The 19,123-nt window shown below is 40.7% G+C and overlaps 2 protein-coding genes across 2 annotated transcripts; one reads left to right on the top strand and one right to left on the bottom strand.

Annotated features, from left to right (window-relative positions):
* Positions 1 to 17: 17 nt before the first annotated feature.
* On the top strand, positions 18 to 11,260 carry ighmbp2 (immunoglobulin mu DNA binding protein 2). The gene is made up of 16 exons (XM_040025886.1): positions 18 to 140; positions 1,351 to 1,433; positions 1,670 to 1,839; positions 5,930 to 6,125; positions 6,212 to 6,309; positions 6,422 to 6,585; positions 6,683 to 6,883; positions 6,966 to 7,107; positions 7,194 to 7,368; positions 8,134 to 8,316; positions 8,410 to 8,528; positions 8,623 to 8,717; positions 9,413 to 9,536; positions 9,651 to 10,463; positions 10,559 to 10,758; positions 10,886 to 11,260. Exons 2-16 carry the CDS (start codon positions 1,357 to 1,359, stop codon positions 11,081 to 11,083), a joined length of 2,955 nt encoding a protein of 984 aa, XP_039881820.1. The 5' UTR covers positions 18 to 140; positions 1,351 to 1,356; the 3' UTR covers positions 11,084 to 11,260.
* A 69-nt stretch (positions 11,261 to 11,329) lies between these two features.
* Positions 11,330 to 15,032, bottom strand: LOC120729914 (zinc-binding protein A33-like). The gene is made up of 6 exons (XM_040025897.1): positions 14,919 to 15,032; positions 14,513 to 14,608; positions 14,140 to 14,370; positions 12,187 to 12,209; positions 11,987 to 12,105; positions 11,330 to 11,903 (listed from the first exon to the last, which is right to left on the bottom strand). Exons 3-6 carry the CDS (start codon positions 14,242 to 14,244, stop codon positions 11,353 to 11,355), a joined length of 798 nt encoding a protein of 265 aa, XP_039881831.1. The 5' UTR covers positions 14,245 to 14,370; positions 14,513 to 14,608; positions 14,919 to 15,032; the 3' UTR covers positions 11,330 to 11,352.
* Positions 15,033 to 19,123: the final 4,091 nt, after the last annotated feature.

Below are 19,123 nucleotides of genomic sequence, written 5' to 3'. Positions count from 1 at the left end.
AACACAAACAAGGAAGAGAACAGGAACCAAACAAATCCACCTGAGTAATGATAGAGAGGGTGTTACATTTCCAAGTTATTTTACATGATTAACTAACGTTAAATTTGGCTTTTCCGTCTTTAGGTTTCAGGCGCTAACAGGTGAGTGCAGTTCTCGCTTGCTAACTGCTCGTAAAGTAAAATGACCGTGGCTGTGATGTTAGCATTTAGCTTTAAAATGTTTGTGCGTTGAAACGATTTACCTATACCCTGCTTCTTTTTTAAGGGTTACTTTCATCTATAATAACTAAGTGTGGGTCCTAGTGCTTTTTATTTTACAGCTTTTTTTTAAATTTTATAGTTTTTCCTTTGTTGTTTTTGTCGTTTTCCTCAAATTAAAAAATAAATAAATACAGTAGTGGGTGTACAGGCTAGTAGACTCAGTTTCGGACGAATTATTTAGGAGGAGAAGTACAGAAAAAGTACAAAAATATTTAAATATGGTTAAGACCAATTTAACCTGTGTCGTAATAATAATAATAATAATAATAATAATAATGATAATAATATTAATAAATTGTATTTGAAAGTGCCTTTCAGAACACTCAAGGACACTGTACACAGCAGAATAATAAACGCAAGCAGTTTACACAATCATAAAAGCATAACACATAAAACAAATTTAAAATAGCACAGTGGAGAGGTTATGTGGGATAAGCTATTTTGAACAAGTGAGTTTTGAGTTGGGACTTAAAGAGAGAGAAGGAAGTGATATTTCTTAAATCAGGAGGTAGGGAATTCCAGAGTCGAGGAGCAGAGCAGCTGAAAGCCCTGCTCCCCATGGTGGCAAGACGGGGAGAGGGGACAGAGAAAGAGAAGAAGATCTAAGACACAGAGATGGGGTGGTGATCTGAACCAGATCAGAGAGATATGCAGGAGAGAGATGATGAATAGCCTTAGATGTGTACAAGAGTATTTTGAAATTGATACGATATTTGACTGGGAGCCAATGAAGCTGCTGCAGCTTAGTAGTAGTATGATCATGAATAACTATTATTGCTTTGCATATTTTGTTTGTTATTTGTTTGAGTTTTTTTGTAGAACATTAAATCAATTTTTTGTAACACAGAGAAAAGGTGTATAGAAATAAAACTGTAAAAAAGTTAAACAGAAGGTAGAAGAAGCATGAACGTTGGAAGCAAAACTATACTTTAGTATTAAAGTGGATGAAATGTCAATTTAACTAATCCATAAATCACAAAATTAAGATTATTTATCAATCTTTGCACATTATAAATATTATAGCATGTAGAGATGTTTTTCTAAAAATCAGATGATGTGCTAGAAACATCTTGTTCTGTTACCATTTCAGTGAGTAATGGCCTTGGAAAAGTTTGTGTCAAAGACACTCGAGCTTCTGCAGGAGGAGCGGGAGGCTGAGATAGAGGAGACCAGGTATGTAACGTGACATCTGCACTGTCAAACGGTCACACTGCAGAATTTAGTTTGCTGAACTGTGTGACATAAAGATGTTTTTATTATTTGTATTTAAATTGTTTTCAGAGAGATTAAGGTGTGGTTTTAAAAAATGGATTTGTTTCTAAACACAGAGATTTCTCCTGAAAATAATCTAAAACCAAATGTTGTTATCAACAGTTGTCACTCGTGATTGCCCTTTTTTGTGCCCTCAGGGTATGGCAGGAGAACATTTCTCTCAAGGATCTTCAAAACAAAGGTGTTTGCCTGCTGAAACTGCAGATAGGAAGTCAGTCCACAGGCCTCTACGGCCGCACAGTCGTCATCTTGGAGCCAAGAAAGCATCTTGGGTTCTCATCTCTGCCAAGCAACAGCTTCGGACCTGGTGAGATTGACATCTGTTTTTACTTTACGAGGCAGAGTGTTCAGCTTTGAGGCCCTTTTCCTTTTAAGATGAGGCTTAAAATTTTCTTTTTTGATAAAGCTTATAGTTAAGGCTGGATCAGGTGACCATGAATCCTCACTTAGTTATCCTGTAACAAGACTAGGCTCTCTTCAACACCAACAAGTCGCAGCAGATGGCTGCCCCTTCCTGAGCCTGGTTCTGTCAGAGGTGTCTTCTAGGGGTGCAACGATACACAAAATTCACGGTTCGGTTCGGTTCGATACTTTGGTGTCACGGTTCGATATTTTTTCGATACAAAAAAATGTTCATGCCTTTTTAATTTGTCATTTATTAAAATTATAAATATATATTTTAACTCAAAAGTACAGTTTTTAAATTTTATGTTGCTGAAACAAAAGTAATTAAAAAAATTAATATATCTCAGGGCTCTCAAAATTTCAAAATCCCTGGTAGCCCTTCGGGCAGGGACTCTTCAGTTTTTGGTAGCCCAAAATAAATGTAAGTAGCCCGAATAAAAAAGAGAGCAATTTTTTGATTGATGTTTTGTTTCCTGTTTTGTTTCCTTTACAATATTATACATTAAAGTATAATATTGTAAAGGAAACAAAACATTAATCAAAAAATTGTTGAAACACAAATTACAACATTGTATAAAAATTACAATCATCAACTCAAATACTTGGTTCTAATTGAACAGAAATTTCTATGAACTTGTAAGAACTGTGTAGGACATGAATCAGTCTGTGTCAGATCCTGAATTTGAAATTTCCACTGAAGTCACGAGTAAGAGGCAAGTGGAACCAAGATCTAGGCCATTTGCTTTTTGAAGTTTGCAAAGACTGCTAAATTTTGCCAGTGGTAGTTCACTCTTTGCAACATAGTACGCTGTTCTAAACAGATTTTTCAGGTTTATTTTTAGTATGTTATTTGCAATTGGTGTTTGTTCTGGGAAAGATATTGCAGACTGAGCAATAATGCATTTCTTGCATTTCTCATGGGTTCTAATGGGGGCCTTTCTTAAAATGACTGGTCCCAGTAACAAAGGCGCTTGTCGACTCAGAAATCGAGAGAAAACCAACAACACACCCGGCAGAACATTATGTTATTTACACGGGTGCACATAAGTGGTAGCGATTTTGCAAGCCCTGTATCTGATTGAGGAATCACTCATCTTTGGAAAAGAGAGTTTATTACAGAGAAATGGCTCTTTCCAAAGTAAAAGCAATACTATACGCTTCTTCTGGGCTATATTCTCAGCAGCATATTGTAGCGGGTCAGGGCTGTTCGGGGTTCTGTTTGTACAGTTATGTTTTGTTTATGTTGCCATAGTGACGGGTGACGCCCTCTCGCTGCGACGGTGTGTCCTTCCGGGGTCAGAGGGCGCCCTGTGTGTTGTTGTTGTTGTTGCTGTGCGGTTGCCGCGCTGAGCAGTTAGCTAGCGGCAGTGTTCTTCTGCAGGTGTCAATAAACGGCTGTGCTCCCTGGCTAGCTCACGGGAAGCAAGACCAAACGACACCTTTGTCTCCTCGTTGTCTGAGCTCGCCACATTGGTGTGAGAAGTGGGATGATGGTGGCACCCCATGTTCTGACCCGAGTGACTTTTCCTCCGCCGGTCGTGACCGGCCGGTGCGCGAAAAGAAGGCACCTGGACATTTGCAAAGTGAAAGCAAAAAACAAGTGCAAATTCAGACGCGATTTCAATATGTCACATGTTGACAGTGGCTCACCGATGCCAATGACATAATTACCCAGCTACATTTCCGAAAGAATGCAAAAGCATTGACATATATGTTTCCTTCCTATGATAGCCCGACGGGCAGGGCAGAGATAGATTTTGGTAGCCCGACTGGAAAAATCGCTAGCCCCGGGACGTCGGGCTAGCGATTTTGCAAGCCCTGTGTTACAGGTATGGCCCTTTAAGGATGAAGCCTGATGGGAAATGTATTCGGGATGTGTGTAGCGGGACTGCCTGGTGTGTGTGTGAAGAGAGAGAGCGGAGAAGGGGAAAAAGTAATGGTTAGCTACAGAAGAGATGAAAAGAAAATAAATAAAAGGAATATAATAACTCCCTCGACAGCCAGAGTTGTGTCGGCGATGCTCGCTGTGAGTAAACTGTTTCAGCCCACTGTACGCGGTGTTCGTGCCTTAGAGAAGAAATAAAGTTCGGTGAAGCAGTTTCCTACGCCTCCTTCGATCTTTTTGCTAGCGGAGTTGACCTGTATAGTAAGCTGTTGCCGGCTACGAGTCAGTTACGGAACCTTCAAGTAACTGCCAGAGGTTTCCTTACTACGGTTCGGGGCCGCGGATCTGGCGCGGTAACACCTGTATCTGATTGAGGAATCACTCATCTTTGGAAAAGAGAGTTTATTACAGAGAAATGGCTCTTTCCAAAATAAAAGCTATACTATACGCTTCTTCTGGGCTATATTCTCAGCAGCATATTGTAGCGGGTCAGGGCTGTTCGGGGTTCTGTTTGTACAGTTATGTTTTGTTTATGTTGCCATAGTGACGGGTGACGCCCTCTCGCTGCGACGGTGTGTCCTTCCGGGGTCAGAGGGCGCCCTGTGTGTTGTTGTTGTTGCTGTGCGGTTGCCGCGCTGAGCAGTTAGCTAGCGGCAGTGTTCTTCTGCAGGTGTCAATAAACGGCTGTGCTCCCTGGCTAGCTCACGGGAAGCAAGACCAAACGACACCTTCGTCTCCTCGTTGTCTGAGCTCGCCACATTGGTGTGAGAAGTGGGATGATGGTGGCACCCCATGTTCTGACCCGAGTGACTTTTCCCCCGCCAGTCGTGACCGGCCGGTGCGCCAAAAGAAGGCACCTGGACATTTGCAGGACTTTGTGTGGGGCAATGGGGTCGTCGGGGACGACTGACCCCTTAGGTGGGGGCTATGTAGCGGGTGAGGGCTGTTCGGGGTTCTGTTTGTAGTTATGTTTGTTTATGTTGCCATAGTGACGGGTGACGCCCTCTCGCTGCGACGGTGTGTCTTTCCGGGGTCAGAGGGCGCCCTGTGTGTTGTTGTTGTTGCTGTGCGGTTGCTGCGCTGAGCAGTTAGCTAGCGGCAGTGTTCTTCTGCAGGTGTCAATAAACGGCTGTGCTCCCTGGCTAGCTCACGGGAAGCAAGACCAAACGACACCTCCGTCTCCTCGTTGTCTGAGCTCGCCACAATATTAAACATATCAGGTCCCCATAAGGAGAATCATGTGCTAACGGCCGTCTAAATGACTCGGGTAAAGTTTGTAGCATGCATGCTTGTTGTTTTTGTCTGCTTCCACTTGTCTTTGCACTAGGATGATGTCGGCGTAAATGTGCAGTCATATTCGTTGTGTTCCCACTAGTGCTGTCAGCGTTAATCCCGTTGAAATGACGTTAACGCCACAACACGGCAAATCTCCGTTAACGAGCTACCCCTGCGTGGGGCTAGATGCAACACACTAGTTCCCACCCATGTAATTGAGCATTGCGTGGCACATCCAACATACTGTTTTACTTTAGTCCATGACGCGCTTACCTTCAGGGTCATACCTCACATGAAAACCAAAATAATTCCAAACGCCAGATCTGAATGAGGGTGGGGGAGGTTCAATTTGCCATGTTGCAAGGAGAGCTTAACTTCTGTCTCGCTAGCTTGCCCTGCGCTCTTCCTTCTGACAATGCTGTCTGTGTTGAACGCTCAGTGGATCTGCGCTCGACAGTGCAGCCTAGGCGGAGTAGTCGAACGCAGATTCACTGAGCGCTCAACACAGACAGCATCGTCAGAAGGAAAGTTGATAAAATAAATTACAAATTTTGTATTGTTCGATACATATGCGTACCGAACCGAAAGCACTGTATCGAACGGTTCAATATCGATACGAGTATCGTTGCACCCCTAGTGTCTTCCTATTAAAAGCTTTGCTTTCCCACTTTTGTCAAGTGCTTGCTCATAGGGCGTTGTTTCTCCATTATTATAGAGATTTACCTCACAATATAAAGCATCTTTAGAAATGGTTGTTCTGATTTGCACTATATAAATAAAATTTAATTAAATTATGTTTATATTACAGTGAGGTATGTGTCTGTCTTTGCAGGTGATATAGTTGGCTTGTATGACACTACTGGATGCACTGCAGCCTCACAGATCAGTACTGGGATTGTGACAAGGGTCAGCCAAGCATCTATAAGTGTGGCCTTTGATGATTTAAAGGATGGCCACAGTTTTGATTCAGATGCACTTTACAACCTTTTAAAGTTAGCAAATGACGTCACTTACAAACGAATGAAACGGTGAGGAATATCTGTAACCAAAAATACCTCGGTGCATGTGAATCAGTACACTTTTGAAACTTAACCCATGGGGTTTCTGCTTGCAGTGCTTTGAATACATTAAATGGATACAACAATGGACCAGCTTCCAATTTAATAAGTGTCCTCTTTGGAGACACAAAACCTACTTCTCAGTCACAACCAAGTGAGTAAATATTAGCTCCTGTTTTAATAAAATGATTGTTTAGAAATCTAAGTTTCCATATGCATATATAACATTCAGCGCATTGGTGTTTGCCTCTGTTTTATTTCATCAGATAAGGTTGAATTCTTTAACTCAAACTTGGATGACTCCCAAAGAGAAGCTGTATCCTTCGCTCTGTCACAGAGAGAGCTTGCAGTAATTCATGGGCCTCCGGGCACTGGGAAGACCACCACTGTGGTGGAAATCATCCTGCAAGCTGTCAAACAGGGGCAAAAGGTGCAAAAATGTGAATTTGTTAGTGTATAAAGAAGAATGTTATCAATGCCACAACTCTAGTCTAGACAGGATCACTTTGGCTCTTGTGACTGTGCAGGTCCTGTGCTGTGCTCCTTCAAATGTGGCGGTGGATAATTTAGTGGAGAGGTTAGCCCAAGGCAAAGCCAAGGTCCTGAGGCTGGGTCACCCGGCCAGGCTACTGGAGTCCATACAGAAACATTCACTGGATGCCATCCTGGCTCAGAGTGACAATGCAAACATCATCGCTGAGATCCGGAAGGACATTGATAAAGCATTTGTGAGTATTATAGTGTGGTGTCCCGCTAACATGTCATTTTAATGCCATCTCAAATGATTTGTGATGTTGTGATTGTTCCAAGACGGGAATGAAAAAGGAGAAAGGAGAACGGGGGAATATGAAACGAGAAATAGGAGAGCTGAGAAAAGAGCTGAAAAGCAGAGAGGCAGCAGCCATCGCCCAGATCCTTAAAAGTGCTGACGTTGTGTTATCAACCAACACAGGTGAGTAATGGCCCGATGACAGTGTCATTCAGATGCTGGAGTAATGATGAAAGGTAATCGGAGAGCGCTTGTCTGCGTGTGTGCAGGTGCCTGCGATGACGGGCCTCTGAAGTTCCTGCCAGCTGAACATTTTGACTGGGTGGTGATAGACGAGTGTGCTCAGGCACTGGAGAGCAGCTGCTGGATCGCCCTGCTTAGAGCGCGCAAGTGCATCCTGGCTGGAGACTACAAGCAGTTACCACCTACCATTAAATCACAAATGTAAAAAATTCAAGTTTGGGTTTTTTATGCATTCATAATATTCAGCATTTGATATCTATACCGTTGTGACTTTTTTTCCTCAAGTCCCAGAAGTTTTTAACCTTAAAATACACAATGTAGCATTCATCTGTTGCCAGTATGTAAATTAATTGTAACATAACCTGAACAATGAGACATTCACCGCCTGCTTTTATTAAGCCTCTGGAGTTAAAAGTGGAGGACAAAATCCAAAGGATGTCACTAGAAATAGTTTTTAGAATTTTAATTTTTCCTTTAAAAAGCACTTTTGACACATTTTCTGAAGCATTCAGATTTCTGATTATAAAAACAACAAGCTTGGTTAAAGAATAGGTTTCATAGTTTTCCAGTCTGTTGCTTTTTAAAACACCGAAACAGGTTTTTCTAGTTCTAATCAGCTCTTCTGTGTGCACTGGTGGTCCAGAGATCCCATCCTAATGCACTTTTAATCCCAGTATCAAATCAGTTATAGAAAGAAGTCATCGATGCTCCATCCATTTTTTTCCACTTTTCCAATTCAGGGTTGTGCAGGGCGGTAACCTATTCCAGTTGTCACAGGGCGAGAGGCAGGGTACAGCAGGGATCTCTCCTGGTATTCTGGCTTTCTCCCACAGTCCAAAGATGTGCAGTTAGTGGGGTTGGGTTAAATGGGTATTCTAAATTGGCCGTTGATGTGAATGCGAATGAGGCTGGTTTTCAGAAATTAAAATGTAAATCTCTAAAATTTTTATGTTCTGTTGCATACAGGGCTGCATCAAAAGGCTTATCTCTGAGTCTTATGGAGAGACTTATCCAGATGTACGGGGACTCGGTGGTTCGTATGCTGACAGTTCAGTACCGCATGAACAGTGCCATTATGCAGTGGGCCTCCAAGGAGATGTACCATGGGAGACTGACCGCTCACAGCTCTGTGGAGGGACATTTACTGAAGTGAGACTCAATGTATTATTTTAAAGCATCTCATATTTGAGTTCTGGTGACGGATGAATCTTTGGATTCATTTAAAAATGTCGCTCAAAACAGAGATCTAGCAGGAGTCACATGCGTTGAAGAGACCAGCACGCCGCTGCTTCTTATTGACACAGCAGGGTGTGGTCTGAGTGAAATGGAGGTCGCAGATGAGCAGTCCAAAGGCAACGCAGGTTATTCTTTTTTAATTTTAGCTTGTAAACAAGCCATCTATGATTACTGCTTGTGTGGTATGACAGTTTAACAGCGTGTGATGTGTTTCCTCAGGTGAGGTCGACATCGTCGATCTGCACATAAAAGCTCTGACTGAAGCTGGAGTTAAAGCTAAAGACATAGCTGTTATTGCTCCATACAATCTACAAGTAAGTCACAGAAATGAGACTGGCAGCACCGAAAATAACTGATTGGTTTCAAAATTCCAGGGAGAATTATTAAAATTTAATTTCCTGAAGGTCAGATCATCATAGCACAGTGATTAGGGTAATGCAACAAGGATGTAAAGACTAGTATAAAGAATGACTTAACTTTTAAGTAACTTAATGCATTACTTTAAAGAAAAGTGATATGTGTATTACATTGCTTAAAAAAATAAAAAATAAATAATTCCCCCAACAGAGAAGAAATACCTCCAACGTGCACAAACATTTGACCACAGTGTGCAATAAATTTGCATGTATGTATGTAAAACATCTTTCCCTTTGATTAAAAATAAACACCCGAAGTTTTATCATTTAAATGGTACATGGTAAACACACTGGTACTTATATAATGCCGTTCTACTTAATTTTGAGCACTCAAAGCCCTTTCTAAGTCTCATTCAGCCAATCACACACATTCATACAGTTCTTTTATCTAACATTCACACACTCATACTGCAATTGGTGGCAACTCGGGCTTCAGTATCTTGCCCAAGGATACTTCGACACAGGTGGACCCATCAATCCACCGACCTTCTAATTGGCAGACATTCCGTTATACCACTTAAACCACAGCTGCCAAGGAAAATCGATATAACAGTGCTGTTTTGAATATAACAACCGTTTTTCTCTCCGTACAGGTCGATCTTCTACGTCAGAAACTTTCTGCAAAGCATCCAGAGCTCGAGATAAAATCAGTGGATGGATTTCAGGGCAGGGAAAAAGAGGCTGTCGTGTTGTCGTTAGTTCGATCCAACAGAAAAGGTAATTCATGACATTCCTTTTAATTCTGTCACAGAATTGTAGATGTTAGCTGCATTAAACATAAACAACAGGTTATCACAATTTTTTTTTTCCCACTGATTCCATTTATTTTAGGTGAAGTTGGATTTCTAGCAGAGGACAGAAGGATAAATGTTGCCGTTACGCGTGCAAGACGACACATCGCTGTCGTGTGTGACACTCAAACCGTTCAGAATCACGGTTTTCTGAAATCCCTGATTGATCACATGACTGAGTTTGGTGAGGTCAGAACAGCGTTCGAGTACATTCAAGACATCGTACCACAAAACTACACCCGTGACCACAAAGATGCGAAAACAGCCTCTTCCAGCACCTCCACATCTACCAAACACAAGGTCAAGGATCAGCCCTCCAGTAAAGCAAAGCCAGGACAGAAAAAATCTGCTGGTAGCAGCAGCAGCAAGGAAAATGCAGCTGGTTCAGAGAAGCAAACAAAGTCTAGCACATCAGCAGAGCAAGAACAGAGTAAGGGCAGACATGCTGAGATCAGAGAGCAGGTGGAAAGGTTTATGAAGGACTTAAACCAGAGTGAGCTACAGTTTCCGTCATCATTTAACTCTCATGACCGGCTGCTGGTCCATGAGATCGCTGAAGAGCTGGGCCTCATTCATGAGAGCAAAGGAGAGGGAAGTGAGAGGTGTATCACTGTCTCCAGACCCCCAGTGTCAAAACCAGCCAAAGAGGAAGCACGAGCAGCAACGGAAGAGGAAGAGGAAACGATCCCAGATTCAAAAAGTGAGCCATCGTCTCAACCCCCCTTAGACCTGAAAAGTTTACATTTAGAGAGGATGAAGAGGGAGCAGAAGAAAAGGGAAGAAAACGCTCAACAAAAAAAGCAACAGAACAACATCAATGCAGCTCAAGGCCACTCATCAAAAAAAGCAAAAGGTTTGCATCAGAAGTGTCTAAACAAAGCATTTAAAGGTGTTTTCTTACCCATCAGCTTTCTAACAGTTTAACTCTGCATCATGTTTCAACCCCAGGAAAAAATCAAACCAAGGCAGGGGCCTGCGACATCGCTGCTGCCTCTGCTCCAGATGACGACTTCGACACACTCATCAGTAGTGTCATGAAGGCCGACAGTGTTTGTAGTTTTGTCAAGTGCAAAGCATCTGTGCTAACACTCGGGCAGCTCTGCCTGTTCTGTAACAGGCAGTATTGTCTCAGTCATCATATACCAGAGGTAAGAGGCACGCCTCAACTGAGTAGTATGTTTGACGTGTAGGTTAACAGGTAACACCTGCCAAGCATCTGTGGAATTTGTTTTTTTTACGTGAAAGTCTGATTGACGTCTTGCAAATACTTTTCAGGTTCACGGCTGTGGAGATAAAGCCAAGTCTAATGCTCGAATGAGGATAAGTAAAGAGGGTGTTCTTTATGCTGGGAGTGGGAAGAAAGACAAATCTATGGACCACAATAAGAAGGCCTATCTGCAAAGAAAATTGGACTCTAAGCTAAAAGACATGGCGTCACAGAGGAAGCCAAAAAACAAAGAGAAGGATGGTTAATGGTTAACTTGACACTAAATTTAAATAAATCTAAAGACTTTGTTCTGAGAAAGCTAAAAGAGTGTTTGAAATTGTTTATTTTCTTGCTCTTTGGACCTCAGTTTGATACAGTAAAGTACAATTTCCTGCTGAAAAACTCTTATTTAAATAAATAATTTTAATTACAAAACATTTTCATTGTGTTTCAGTCACAATATTTATTGCATACATTACTAGTGCTGTTATGACACGTAATGGAGCCTGTCTTTTAACTCTACAGAAATGGGAAGCTATTCTACTTTCACTTTGATTATCTGGGGACAGATTGTCAATGGACTCACGTTTTGCACATCCTTACACAATCCAGGGGAAAAGTAGGGGAAAACCTTCTCAGTAAATTTGTCTTTGAATGTGTGGATCTTTGTAGAATCTGCAGCATTGATGAAAACGACTTTTCCCCTGTCATAGTCCAGCTCGACTGTAATCCTGTTGGGCTTCTCCTTCATTGGGAGCTTGGAGCGAGGTGTGGTCTGTGCCCACAGTGAGTCTCCATTGCTTAAGCCAATTACCCAGAAACCCTCAGCAGGGCTGAGGAAGATGGTATTCTTTCTTTGGATGGAGTCTAGAGCCACTCCGATGTACCAGTCTTTGCCTTGGCCCACATCTACAGTCCAGCTGTGCTTTCCAGATGTAAAACCAGTGGCTCCCAGCACAGAAATACGGCTGACAAGGCGTTCGGGATTGTTGGGTAGGATCTTCTTGCTGCTGTATTGCACACAGGACAGTTCTTCAGAGAACTTTAAGTTGAAATGGGCTGTGTTTGGATCCAAAACAACAGGAACTGGAAACCGTAAAATTCAGTTAGTTGAAAATATGATAGATTTAGAGTAAACTTTAGAGTAAAAAAAATTTTTTTTAACCCACCACATCTGACAATGTCTTCCACCTTCTTCCAAATGTGAAAACTAAGTGATCCCAGATGCTTTGCAGAGTTTATCAGGATATCTCTGATGACCTCTGGCTCTCCAATTTTCCACTGAAGCCTGAAACATGTTAAAATTGTTACAGCATTCTCTCATAGAAAGGATCAATGCTGATTTTAGCAGATAGTGGCTTATGCTTACATTTTCTTTGTCTTCTTGTAGTCCTTAAGTTGAAGAGAGAATGTGAAAGAGAGTACATTATGAAATCATGTGTGAAATAGAGTTGCACATCTGGAAACGGCTGAAAGTATTAAACCTGTACAGTAATTCAAAGACACACATATGTGCACTACCGTTCAAAAGTTTCAGTTTTGTATTGCAATTCAAGTCGTTGAACTCCAATGAATAGCTTGAAATGGTACAAAGGTAAGCGGTGAACTGCCAGAGGCAAAAAAAAGATAAGGTTACCCAAAACTAAAAAATAATGTACATTTTAAATTTATACAAAAAGGCCTTTTTTTTCTTTCTTTTTTTTTTAGGAAACACAAAATGGTTTAACAATTTAAAGCTGTTCTGCAGTAATAGAGGTTGATCAAGCCTTGAAAGTTGGTGCTGTTATTTCCTACAAGTGTTCCAACTTTTCTGGATTACTTACAACCCCCTCTGTCTGTGAGCAGACCATGTGAGCTAACTATGGCATCAGAATAAAACAAAGAGGCTTGCCTGGGCCATGAAACACCACTGCCATCGAGTAGGCAAAAGGATGGTTCCACAGTGTTTGCCATCAACTGTCAAACATGGAGGAAGAAGTGTGATGGTCTGCATTCATTCATAGTTCCTTCCAAAACATGCAAACCTCCTGTACTCCCGTACCACAATGTTGGATTTTGAACTGAATGCTGATAACACACTGCAAAGTCTGTCTCCCTCTTTAGCCCTGAGGACAGAGCATCCACGATTATCAACAAAAACGTCTAATTTGGACTCGCTGAACACTTTACCACTTTGAAACAGTTCATTTCAAAGGCGTCTTGGTCCACAAGACACAAAGGTACTTCTGCACTGTTCAAATATGGCTTCCTCCTTGCATGATAGCGCACATAAGCAGCCAAAATGAAGCAAATCAGAAGTGCCAAAACTGTAATTGCCAACTAAACTAGGTTTAAAAGTTCAAATTATGAGCTCTACACCAGGAAAAAATCCGTTATTTATGCGTTATGTAGTGTTAAAACAGGTACAGTGCTGTGAAAAAGTATTTGCCCATTCCTGAGTTCTTTTTTTTGGATTTCTCAACAAGATGATGGTAACAAAGAAAGATTTGAGGCTCCAAAACAGGACACAAACTAATGGGTTACATCCATGGACACTGTAAGAGATGGACGTAGCGATTTTGTAACCGGATGCAGTGAGTCGGTGCAGGTCTGACTCTCAAACCATACGCTCATTGACTAACAACTTGTCAATCACAAACTGTTACTTCCTTTCTGACAAACAGTATAACCAAGATGTATGAAATTAACTCCTTTTTAAAATTTAATATGACCCTAAATATGTAACTGAGACCATGAACTCAACAGAAAAGTGTTAACAGTGGTAAAGGTAGAAAACGATATTTCTATAGACTTCAATGGGTCCCGAAGTCTTTTTGCAATCACAGGGATCACCCCCCTGGTGGCCATTAAAAAGAACGCAGGCACATTGAAGTCGGCTCCACTTGTCAGACGCAACATGTGTCTTTAAAACTGACCATACTGATTAACCAATACAGCATACTAACATTTTACATCTAGACTATGGAAAATAGGTCTGTGAGAAATGCTTGTCTGACATTTTATGTTTTAATCCAAACTAATCCAAGTTTGAATCCAAGAAATCTAAGAAATATGAAATTTCAAATTTAATACATAAAGTTGGTAAACATTTTATGCAAAATATGATTTTGGTTAATATTCAGTAATTTTCTTGTTTGCATGTATACTAACTAAATACTTTTAATTTTACTGTTTTGTATGCTGTGTGTTTATATTGATGCTCATTATCAACCTGGGCGTCCTGTTTAGCCATTTTCACTGTTTACTTGACTGTTTTTAGGACAAATAACTTAGAAGTTTATTATAAATAAAAACAGCTTGTAAATAATGATAGTAAATGTACCTGTAGAAGCTGTACATCCTGTGCTTTGAGAGCTGTTTCAATATCATTGATGGTGGAGGAGAGTGTGTTGATCTGCTCTTCAATGTTTTCCAGCTTCTTACACATGATTTGAGTCTTAGTTTCCTCCTCCTGTTTCAGTGCCTGCAATCTGGTGTTTTCCTCCTCCTTAAGGAACTGGTGGAGCTTCTTAAACTCTTCCTTGATTCCTGTCTCCGTTTCACATGCCTGCGTCTGTAATTTTAAAGAATGTGGGTTTTTTTTAAGCTAGTAAATGGAAGGAATGTTTGTCATGCTGGGGATTTTTTCGTCAGAAGCAACATTAAAAAGCCTCAGTAAGAGTCAGCATTGTTTCACGAAACACAAAACCCTTTACCTGGATATAGGTTTTTATTTCCTCCCATTGTTCCTTTGTGTTGATTAGTACTTTGAGTTTTTTCTTTAAGGACTCGAGGCTGGCTGAGATTTCTGTCTGAAATGTACGAAGAAGAATTTTAAAATATAGCATTTCTGTGTAGTTCCTGATAATCAGTTTTCTTTGTGGTTTTGTTTAATATCACATTGAATTAAAATTGTTAATTATTTGAGTCATATTGGGTGCACTCATTTCACTATTTTCTTACATTTTACAGACATAAGAATAATGAGAATTTGTGGAACAAATGACACATTACGTGATGATGGAAGTCATTAATTAAAGATCTGTTTCTTACATTGTGATGTAAGTCTACCAACAACTTCACCCCAGTATTCGTTTTTTTTAAATGGATATTTTTACGTACCTTTTTCTGTTCAGCTGCTTCTTCTACTGGGCAGCAGACATGAACTTTGTGCTCTTTCGATTGTTGGCAGACAAGACAGACAAGCTCTTCATCATTGTGACAAAAACTATTCCGCTTCTGCACTCAGAAAAATAAAGGTGCCAACTGGAACCAAAAGTGGTTCTTTAGACTGATGCCATAGAAGAACCTTTTTTGGTGCCACAAAGAACCTTTCAAACAATGGTTCTTTGAAGAACCATTTTTAAAAAGGTCCTTCAAATGGTTCTTTAAAAGAACCATTTTAAAGAACCTTTTTTGAGTGGTTCTTTAAAAAACCATTTTAAATCTTTCAAAATAAAATGCATCATAAATTGAATTTGAGTAGGGTAAAATGAATACGAGCACAGCATAGACATATATTAATGGTTTATTGTCATTTTGTAGTTACCAAAAGACAAAAAGGCATTTTAACCCTCAGCACAACATCACTACTAATACATGTCACATATTAGTGTTTTAAACAGTAATAATTAAATATATTTGCTATACTATAAATAAATATATATAAATACTATAGCTACAGATAACACAATACATGTATTGTTTAATTAATAAAACATCAGAAAGTGATAAAACACATTAGAAATAGCAATAGCTTCATAACAGACCAATAAATCAACACATTTTCATCAGCAGATGTTTGCATGTTCAGTAACAATATTTCAATAACAAGTTTATGATTAAAATGATCAATGAACTTTAGCATTACGCTATGTAATGTACGTTTCATGTTGTACTCATGGTCCTTTGTTAGTCCAGTTTAGGATAATGTCTCTGACGTATGTATCATATCAAATACAGGGAGTGCAGAATTATTAGGCAAATGAGTATTTTGTCCACATCATCCTCTTCATGCATGTTGTCTTACTCCAAGCTGTATAGGCTCGAAAGCCTACTACCAATTAAGCATATTAGGTGATGTGCATCTCTGTACTGAGAAGGGGTGTGGTCTAATGACATCAACACCCTATATCAGGTGTGCGTAATTATTAGGCAACGTCCTTTCCTTTGGCAAAATGGGTCAAAAGAAGGACTTGACAGGCTCAGAAAAGTCAAAAATAGTGAGATATCTTGCAGAGGGATGCAGCAGTCTCAAAATTGCAAAGCTTCTGAAGCGTGATCATTCGTTCCATTCAAAATAGTCAACAGGGTCGCAAGAAGCGTGTGGAAAAACCAAGGCGCAAAATAACTGCCCATGAACTGAGAAAAGTCAAGCGTGCAGCTGCCAAGATGCCACTTGCCACCAGTTTGGCCATATTTCAGAGCTGCAACATCACTGGAGTGCCCAAAAGCACAAGGTGTGCAATACTCAGAGACATGGCCATGGTAAGAAAGGCTGAAAGACGACCACCACTGAACAAGACACACAAGCTGAAACGTCAAGACTGGGCCAAGAAATATCTCAAGACTGATTTTTCTAAGGTTTTATGGACTGATGAAATGAGAGTGAGTCTTGATGGGCCAGATGGATGGGCCCGTGGCTGGATTGGTAAAGGGCAGAGAGCTCCAGTCCGACTCAGACGCCAGCAAGGTGGAGGTGGAGTACTGGTTTGGGCTGGTATCATCAAAGATGAGCTTGTGGGGCCTTTTCGGGTTGAGGATGGAGTCAAGCTCAACTCCCAGTCCTACTGCCAGTTTCTGGAAGACACCTTCTTCAAGCAGTGGTACAGGAAGAAGTCTGCATCCTTCAAGAAAAACATGATTTTCATGCAGGACAATGCTCCATCACACGCGTCCAAGTACTCCACAGCGTGGCTGGCAAGAAAGGGTATAAAAGAAGAGAAACTAATGACATGGCCTCCTTGTTCACCTGATCTGAACCCCATTGAGAACCTGTGGTCCATTATCAAATGTGAGATTTACAAGGAGGGAAAACAGTACACCTCTCTGAACAGTGTCTGGGAGGCTGTGGTTGCTGCTGCACGCAATGTTGATGGTGAACAGATCAAAACACTGACAGAATCCATGGATGGCAGGCTTTTGAGTGTCCTTGCAAAGAAAGGTGGCTATATTGGTCGCTGATTTGTTTTTGTTTTGTTTTTGAATGTCAGAAATGTATATTTGTGAATGTGGAGATGTTATATTGGTGTCACTGGTAAAAATAAATAATTGAAATGGGTATATATTTGTTTTTTGTTAAGTTGTCTAATAATTATGCACAGTAATAGTCATCTGCACACACAGATATCCCCCTAAAATAGCTAAAACTAAAAACAACTTCCAAAAACATTCAGCTTTGATATTAATGAGTTTTTTGGGTTCATTGAGAACATGGTTGTTGTTCAATAATAAAGTTATTCCTCAAAAATACAACTTGCCTAATAATTCTGCACTCCCTGTATATGTCATATCAAAACAAGCCCGCACCTGCAGTTGTTTCAGTTTTTCACTGGTGTTTCCTGTCAGCTGGTCAACCTCACTCAGGCGGACATCCATATCAGCCAACCAAACGACAAGTTCCTCCCTTTGTGCTTCAAATCCCTCCCACTCTGAGACAAGGAGCTGAAAGAGAGAGAGAAAAGAGTCAATTATAAAGAAGAGAGAAAAGTGAAACCCTCCTCAGAAGGTCTGACTCGCATACCTGCAGTTGACCTGTGATGGACTCCAGTTTGGCGTTCACGTCATCCCTCGCCGATGCCAGCAGCCGAGTCTGCAGGGTGCCCTGGAAGAGCTGAGTTAATGTTCCACTCCTCCTGGTCAGGCTCTCTAGCTGGATGAGCTGAGGTCTCCCCTCTCGCCACTGCCTCTGAACACAGAAACATAAATTTCATCTGAAGCAGGAGGTGCAAATTTTTTGCTATTCTTTTCTAAATCCAGGCTTGATCACGTGGAGGTATTTGGAAAACTTTTTTGGCCAGCGGACGACTGTTGTCTTGCAGAAAGTCAAATCAAACATATGCGATACACAATCAATTCACAAGAACACATTATAAAAAAATAAGTCCAGTTCTTGCCTGATTTCAAGTGAATTCTGCATCAAAACAGGGTGACAGAAGTAAAACGAGAGCACAAAGCCTCACTTTGTACAAGCCTGCTATTACAGTTCTCCTCTATGCAGACGACTTTCCTGTTTTCAAGGCACAACTTGGATCTGCTGTACGAATCTTATGGATACACACTAAATGAAACAATAGTGTGCATGACTCCAGATTCTGATCCCTCATCCTAATATGGTCCCAACATAGCAACAGCAATAAAGCAAATGTTGAGGCTTCAAAATACAAAGTCCATAAACCAAGGGCTGACATGGGTTTTATCATAAGGGTGATAAATATACAGATTTCAGTCTGTCTTAGAGATTTGATGTTCATTTACCTGCAGATGCCCTATACGTGCCTGCTCCATGGTTTTTCACAACGTTTTGCACATCACTATTTAATACAGGAAGTAGGTGAACTAAAACAAGTCATCGTTCTTTGTGAGAGGACCATATTAATGAAACAAACCTCAATGACATCATAGGGATCCCTAAAGATGCTCCTGCTGCTTCTCTTCCTCCTCATCCTAAGCTTCCTTCTCCTTGTCCAGAATTGTGTTTCTCCCCCTCCTCTTCCTCATTTTGTTGGAGCTGTGAACACAATGTGAATCTGGATTAATTTGTGCAAACAAGAAAAATCTACAGCTTTTTGGTCAGAGGTGCTCTTGTGATTTAAGCCGGGTAGAGTAGATTTATGTGTTGATGCTACCTGCTTCAGCTCTGGCTGCTGAGTGATATTTACACCCTGGCTGGATTACAAACTTTAACCATGTGCTGAACTTTGGCCCAGCGTTGATACCTCTTGTTGGTATAACGACCTCTTCTTAGCTTGTATGTATGATGGTGGGTAAATGAAATATACAAAAAAAATTAACTATATTACAAAAGAACATCTATCTTGGAAACATCAAATGACCGGAGCATAACTTGTCAACTAGACGGAAACTAAGTTATGCAGGAACAGTCAAAGACACACCTTCTCATGTCACATTTCTATTCATTTCTATATAATTCGATTAGACAATAAAGAGTTATCTAATCTAATTATTCATTCAAAACACTTATGCATAGCTGTATTTTATACAGCTCATACAGAATTCAAAGTACAGGTTCATGTGAGTATTTAATGTACGGCTCAGATCTACAGAATTTCAGAGTTTCCAGAGCAGACACAGAGCTCACATCACAA

This window comes from Simochromis diagramma, unplaced genomic scaffold (genome assembly GCF_900408965.1).
Source record: "Simochromis diagramma unplaced genomic scaffold, fSimDia1.1 OVJJ01000293.1, whole genome shotgun sequence".
In the NCBI taxonomy this organism is placed as follows: Eukaryota; Metazoa; Chordata; class Actinopteri; order Cichliformes; family Cichlidae; genus Simochromis; species Simochromis diagramma.
This window is presented reverse-complemented; position numbering and strand designations above follow the sequence as displayed.